The 7,605-nt window shown below is 47.5% G+C and overlaps 1 protein-coding gene across 1 annotated transcript; it reads left to right on the forward strand.

Moving 5' to 3' along the window:
* Positions 1-221: 221 nt before the first annotated feature.
* Positions 222-2,578, forward strand: LOC127935153 (skin secretory protein xP2-like). Its single transcript, XM_052532768.1, has 2 exons — positions 222-2,091; positions 2,122-2,578. Exons 1-2 carry the CDS (start codon positions 1,147-1,149, stop codon positions 2,563-2,565), a joined length of 1,389 nt encoding a protein of 462 aa, XP_052388728.1. The 5' UTR covers positions 222-1,146; the 3' UTR covers positions 2,566-2,578.
* The last annotated feature ends 5,027 nt before the right edge of the window (positions 2,579-7,605 follow it).

Consider the following 7,605-nt stretch of genomic DNA (forward strand, 5'->3'; position numbering starts at 1 on the left):
GTCTTTAAACGCCTCCGATATAAAGTTATTTGCTGTCAAAGTGACACCAAAATGAATGGGAGTCAATAGAATGCTAACAGCAGGTGGGGGTCTGCTAGCCAATGGCGGCGCCCAGGAAGGCTTCAATGAAATATGAAACCCTGCCCCTCGGTTTCTCAAGGGGGTTAAGGTTTCATATTTTATCAAAGCAGCCCTGGGTGCTGCCATTGGCTAGCGGACCCCCACCTGTTGTTAGCGAATTGCTTTACATCTGAGGCGTTTAAAGACTCCATTTGTATGGAGTGCAAGGAATGCCCTCACACGAAACACAATAGTGAGTTTCAGTGGGACTAAATCAAGCTGCTCCCTTTAATGGTGACATCTTTTTCCATTGGCTGTAATTTTCCACCTTCACATGGAGGGTCGGCCATGATCTTCCCTTCTCCACAATGAAACTTTTCCAGGGGGGTTTAACGTTTTTTCAGTATTCCAGGGTGTAAACATGTTTTTCACTATAATGGCTCCTGAAGGTTTTGTGCTGATTAAAAGAATTACGCTTCAATTGAGGAGTTAACATTTAAATGTCTTCTTTTTAAAGAGAATCATTTTCATTGTCATTTTCATTGCCATTTTAATTGTATTTCGACATCACTTGAACACGGTGACACCCTTTGGATATCAACATCTTACTGTCACAGTGTCTGGGTTGTTGTTCCCTGGGGTTCCACTAGATGTCCTCCTTGCTCATGGTGTCTGTCACCAGATCACTTCCTCCTCCCTTATTTGGTCACCTTCCTCCTTGTTGTGTAATTGATTGTCCCCCACCATTCTCTTGTTCCCTCATTATCCTTCTGTCTATTTATACCCAGTCGGTCTTAGTCTGTGTTACGATAGTCCTTGTTTAATGTTGAGTATTATTCATGTCCGTCAACTCTTGTCTTGCCTTGTCTTGCCTTGCCTTGTTTTGTGATCGTATCATATTTATGTTGTTTGGATTATGTTTGGTTTTGACCTCGGCCTGGACTGTTTACCCCTTTGGATTATCCCTAAATAAACGACTACCTGCAATTGGTTCTATCTCCGTGCCTCTTTGGATCCTTGCCGTGACAGAAGGACTCCGTCAACACGAGAACCAGCGGTATGTAGTTTTTCCGTTCCCCAGCCAAGATGGCGGAGAGGCGAGTCAAGTATCTGAGGTTGACCGCCCTCCGCCAAGAGGGCAATGAAGTGGGTGCCCTGGCTCAGGTGTTCTTGTACCTGGCCGAAGGCATGGGCTATAACGATGCGGCCCTTAAGGACTATTTTAATGATGGGCTGGATGATCCTGTGTCTCAGGATGAGATGGCGCAATTAGAGACACTGGAATTCTGGGAATTCGTGCACTACCTGCAGCATCGGTGTCGGTGGGATGCCCCAGCCACTCCTGTCTCTTCCGGCGGGGTGGTCGTCAGCCCAGCACCACTGCCCAGGATGGCTATCAGCCCAGCGCCACAGCCCAAGATGGCCGCCAGCCCAGCACCACAGCCCAAGATGGCCGCAAGCCCAGCGCCACAGCCCAAGACGGCCGCCAGCCTAGCGCCACAACACAAGATGGCCGCCAGCCTAGCGCCACAGCACAAGATGGCCGCCTGTCCAGAGTCATGGCCCAAGATGGCTGCCAGCCTAGCTCCACAAACCAAGATAGCTGCCAGCCTAGCGCCACAGCACAAGATGGCCGCCTGTCCAGAGTCATGGCCCAAGATGGCTGCCAGCCTAGCGCCACAACCCAAGATTGCCGCCAGCCTAGCGCCACAGCACAAGATGGCCGCCAGTCTAGCGCCACAGCACAAGATGGCTGCCAGCCCAGCGCCACAGCCCAAGATGGCCGCTAACCCAGCGCTACAGCCCAAGATGGCCGTCAGCCTAGCGCCACAGCCCAAGATGGCTGCGAGCCTAGCGCCACAGCACAAGATGACTGTCAGTCCAGCGCCACGGTACAAGATGGTGCCCGATGCAGAGGCGGTGCCTGATGCTGTTCCGGATGCCGAGGCAGTGCCCGATGCCGTGGCCGAGGTGGTGCCCGAGGTCGTTCCCGATGCAGTGACCGAGGCGGTGCCCGAGGCTGTTCCGGACGTCGAGGCGGTGCCCGAGGCTGTTCCAGAGGCCGAGGTGGTGCCCAATGCTGTTCCAGAGGCCGAGGCGGCGCCCGATGCTGTACCGGAGGCCGAGGCGGTTCCGGAGGCCGAAGCGGTGCCCAAGGCCATTCCCGATGCGGTGCCCGAGACCGCTCCCGAGGCCGTTACCGAGGCGGTGCCTGAGGCCATTCCTGATGCAGTGTCCGAGGCCGCTCCCGATGCCTTGACCGAGGCGGTGCCCGAGACCGTTCAAGAGACAGTGCCCAAAGCCAAGGCGCTTCAGGTCTTCACAGACACTCCCGAGTCTAGTCAGATTCCCATGGACTCTCCGGAGTCGAGTCAGGTTCCGGTGGACTCTCAGGAGTCGAGTCAGGTTCCGGTGGACTCTCAGGAGTCGAGTCAGGTTCCGGTGGACTCTCAGGAGTCGAGTCAGGTTCCGGTGGACTCTCAGGAGTCGAGTCAGGTTCCGTAGGACTCTCAGGAGTCGAGTCAAGTCACCGATCTTCTGGAGTCCAGTAAAGACACCAGGGGGTTACCGGAGTTTCGTAGTCCCGTTGCTACGGCCGCACAGAGGTCAGCTCCGCCTTGGGGGGCTCTCGTCCTGACCACATGGTTGTGGTGGTCTTCCGCTCGGACCTGGGGGGCCCTCGCTCTGACCACATGGCTGTGGAGGTCTTCCGCTCCGCCCTGGTGGACTCCGGCCTCGACCACAAAGATGTGGAGGTCTTCCGCTCCGCCCTGGGGGGCTTCCGCCCTGACCACAAAGATGTGGTGGTCTTTCGCTCCACCCTGGTGGACTCCGGCCTTGACCACAAAGATGTGGTGGTCATCCGCTCTGCCCTGGGGGACTCTGGCGGCAACCATGAGGACGTGGTGGTCTTCTGCTCCGCCCTGGGGGGCTTCCGCCCTGACCACACTGTTGTGGTGGTCCTCTGCTCTGCCCTGGTGGACGCCTCAACATGCCCTCCTTGGACTTTGTTTGGTGTTCTTGGTTTCTGTTTTATTTCTGTCTGTTTCCCTCAGTTAGTCTTGCCCTCCATCCCTCCCCCTGAACCTCCTCCGGTCCTCCTCCCTCCTGGTCTCCCTGTTTTATGTTTACATTTCTGGTGTTTGTTCCCCATGTTTTTCTTTTCCGGCCCTCCGTCCCTCCCCCTGAGCCTCCACCTGTCCGCCTCCCTCCTGGTCTCTGTGTTGTGTCTTGTCATGGAGCGTCTGGGAGCCGCTCCGTAGTGGGGGGGTACTGTCACAGTGTCTGGGCTGTTGTTCCCTGGGGTTCCACTAGATGTCCTCATTGCTCACGGTGTCTGTCACCAGATCACTTCCTCCTCCCTTATTTGGTCACCTTCCTCCTTGTTGCGTAATTGATTGTCCCCCACCATTCTCTTGTTCCCTCATTATCCTTCTGTCTATTTATACCCAGTATGTCTTAGTCTGTGTTACGGAGTCCTTGTTTAATGTTGAGTATTATTCATGTCCGTCAACTCTTGCCTTGTCTTGCCTTGCCTTGTTTTGTGATCGTATCATATTTATGTTGTTTGGATTATGTTTGGTTTTGACCTCGGCCTGGACTGTTTACCCCTTTGGAAAATCCCTAAATAAACGACTACCTGCAATTGGTTCTATCTCCATGCCTCTTTGGATCCTTGCCGTGACACTTACATTTAGATACAGTGTAAATGTGTTTCTGTTTTTACCACAGTTTAACCAAGTCTGTTTCAGAAGCCCCTTTCACACTGCACGTCGGACCCGCAATATTCCCGTAACATTGCCTGGTCGCCTTCTGTGTGAAAGCAACCACGTCCCGGAATTGATTACCGAATCGAACCCGGGTCAGGGACTTAGTAACATTGCGGTAATCGATCCGGAACGAGCGCTGTGTGAACAAAAGCCAGATCTAATTCCGTATCGAAGTGATGACGCGCGTTATCGCGCGACTCTTTTACCGGCTGTTTTGAAGGAAGATCAACATTCGCGACGAAAACATATGTGCAAACTGTAATGAAGCAGAGATCAGTTAGTTCCTCACTTTCCGCGCTGACGCCAAGATCGTTTGCTTGCTTCAGTTAAAGTATAATGTGCCTAGCGTTTTCGACTCGTACATTACACGTCACGCTCTGATGTCACGTGTCGTTACGGGATCTTCAAGGGTTGTGTGTGAAAGCACGCACATATACCGGGTCATCACTGGCAGTGTGAAAGTGCCAAATCTAGCGACCAGGGAACAATTACAGGAACACTTTACCCCTGTATTTGCCGGAATGGCAGTGTGAAAGGGGCTTAACTGAACCAATATCAACACACACACACAATACATTAACCTTGCAAATTAAAAGATGAAATCCCAAAAATAAATCAACCCACCATGTGCACCTTATAATCAGAAATCCAGGAGACATTTATGTAGGCATTCCTTCTAACAAATGTGGATCTGACACTCACGTGGCTAGCTAGATCACGTGACAAATTCAATTAACGATACGCATATCTCACCAGTAGGTTGTCACTATTACCCAATATTTATAATATTCAAATGCAATTTCCAAATGAACATTCATAAACATTCACCACTGGTGGCAGTAGATCTTATGATGTAACGGAGCCCTGGACTGTTTTGAGATTCACATCAGGAGTTTCTACTAGCATTAGAAAGACACAATTAGTGATTAGCTGACTCTACTTACACTCCCCTTTTTAAATCAGGGAGTATATAAAAAAATAAAGACGTATGCATATTTAAATGGATTTATTGTGTGTTAAATAGCTGATTGCATGAAACTAATAACAATAAAATGTCAGAAATTGTCTAATGATTTTATAATGGATGGTAATTTTGTGTTGTGTAAATGCTGGTCCTTTTTGGTGTATTTTGCATAAGAATACAATTACCCAGCCTCACTGTTTAAAGGTACGATTTGAAAGATTTTGCAGGTAAATATTAAAAAAACCACTAGTGTTATACATTTTGTCCAGCTGATTACTAACAATATCTCTAAAGTGTTGAACTACTTGTAAATCATGAGAAAATTCCCATTCTAAACAGTGACACGGGGCAGTGCAGTCGCCTGTCAATGACATTACCACATTTTTCGGACTATAAGTCGCACCTGAGTATAAGTTGCATCAGTCCAAAAATACGTCATGATGAGGAAAAAAACATTACTAATGTTTTCTCCAAGAGAAAACATTACCGTCTACAGACGCGAGAGGGCGCTCTATGTTTTCAGTGTAGGCTACAGGAGCAGTGAGCAGCATAGAGCGCCCTCTCGTGGCTGTAGACGGTAATGATTTCTCTTGGTTCATTAATCTTCGTTCATGTCAAATTAATATGATAAATAAGTCGCACCTGACTATAAGTCACAGGACCTGCCAAACTATGAAAATAAAGTGTGACTTTGTGAACACCTTTACTGATGTAGAAACCCCATGACATTTAAGGGGAAGTCGTGGCCTAATGGTTAGAGGGTTGGACTCCCAATCGAAGGGTTGTGGGTTCTAGTCTCGGGCCGGACGGAATTGTGGGTGGGGGGAGTGCATGTACAGTTCTCTCTCCACCTTCAATACCACTTAGGTGCCCTTGAGCAAGGCATCGAACCCCCCAACTGCTCCCCGGGCGCTGCATCATAAATGGCTGCCCACTGCTCTGGGTGTGTGCTCACAGTGTGTGTGTGTGTGTGTGTGTGTGTGTGTTCACTGCTCTGTGTGTGTTGCTCTGTGTGTGTGCATTTCGGATGGGTTAAATGCAGAGCACAAATTCTGAGTATGGGTCACCATACTTGGCTGAATGTCACTTCACTTCACTTAAACAACAGTGTCCTGGACAACTGCAGAAGTAGCTTCAGACAAACTTCAGCTAGAAAGAGATGCCGATCTCGCTTGTGTTTTGCTTGACAGGTGAGTTGTTTTGATTCGTATCTTTACAGAAAACGTATGCTATTATAATGATCATATACGCCAAACGCGGGGCATCGCGTCTCCAGACCTGCGCGAGGACACTGATCCATAGTCTGATCGCGTCTTTGCATTAACTTTGTATGTAATTTACTCGTGCAAATCGTTGAACTCATGTTAAATCCATTATTTATCTTTCCGTCTGATTGATGGCCGTCAGCGGTTGGGTAGAAGACAAATCCCATCATTACACGCTCCTTAGCGTCAAACCACTCGATTGTTATTGTTTTGATAGTGCGCCCTCTCATGGCAGGTCCTAAAACCTGTACCTTTAGTGAATTTAGTTGATATATGTCTAGAGGTACATTTTGTTTATTTCCTGAAAAGGCCTCAAATGCAAATATAATTGCTGAAATTAAGCAATGATCCTGTTGTTAAAGTATGCCTTTACTTTTTATTTATACCTTTGTATTGTAGTAAAGTACAATTACACTGGAGTTGTTTTAAAGGAAGTGGTTTATCACAAAATACAATTTGTTTAATTGAGAAAGTGGTTTATTATGTTAAACCACACTTGATTTAAGAACTTTTTTTATAACATGTATGCACAAAGACTACACATGTATCAGTAAGAGCTTTCAAGAAGGAGAAAGAAAAAAAGAGTGGCAATTACCTGTAATGCACAGCAGTTTTACTAGAGAGTGACCCAGATGCAGAATGTTCAAGGGAGTGAGGTTTATGGAAATGACCAGGATTAGCAGGGCTGGTCCTTGGTCAGACCTGGATGAAGTTTTGCTGTAGGGCAGAGGAGATAGAGCAGCACCAGTCAAAAAGATCAGGAACAAAACACACAACACAAAACCACAAGAAAGAACCAGCAGCAGCAAAATAAGACACTGACTACACACTATGACTAGAAAAAAACAAGGAGAAACAAATACAAACTGCAGAGAGCAAATAAAACAAAAATAATTTACCAAAAGCAGATACTAGGAATTAATAACCAGAAAAAAAATGGCCAAAGACTAAATCTAAAGAAACCAAACTAGAGGCTTGAGAAAACAACAAAAATACAGACAGGAACTAGACTAGAGAAAAACAACAAAAATCTAAGAAAACCTTATCAACTTTAAGAGAACTAAATGAAAAGCTAGACTGAAATCGAGTATGATTATAACTACAAATGCCACTAGCTGACTGACAAGGGATTCTCTTACAAAAGGAACTCATGCAACGAAGCAGCAGAGACATGAGGGAAAGGGGCACAATATAAAGGAACAAAGCACATGAGGAACAGGTGGACACAATCAAGTAAACAAGGACTAGACTAGGACTAAACCAGGGGTGCAGGGCAAGAGGAGCACATGGCCAAAAAAAACAAAGACAGAGCCATGTGCTCAGAGAAAGACAAAGAAAGACAGGACAGACATGTCTGTCAGGGCAGGATTCTGACAACCTCAGCCGGTGTGTTTCAGACGAAGCGTAGAAGATAACAGTGCAAAGAATCCCCCAAAAAGCAAAAAGATGCAAGGCCTTTTATAAAAAAACTTCTTAGGGGATTTACAGTATGATGTCACAAGACATTGGGATCCACCTGCTGTCTATAAAAGACGGAAGTGCCATG

This window comes from Carassius gibelio, chromosome A19, assembly GCF_023724105.1.
Source record: "Carassius gibelio isolate Cgi1373 ecotype wild population from Czech Republic chromosome A19, carGib1.2-hapl.c, whole genome shotgun sequence".
In the NCBI taxonomy this organism is placed as follows: domain Eukaryota; kingdom Metazoa; phylum Chordata; class Actinopteri; order Cypriniformes; family Cyprinidae; genus Carassius; species Carassius gibelio.

Excerpts from the sequence above, each read along its gene's own strand:
- LOC127935153 (XM_052532768.1), top strand. The coding sequence starts at position 1,147 with ATGGCGGAGAGGCGAGTCAAGTATCTGAGGTTGACCGCCCTCCGCCAA. Across the intron at positions 2,092-2,121 it reads TGCCCGAGGCTGTTCCGGAC|GCCGAGGTGGTGCCCAATGC; the intron begins GTCGAGGCGGTG and ends GCTGTTCCAGAG.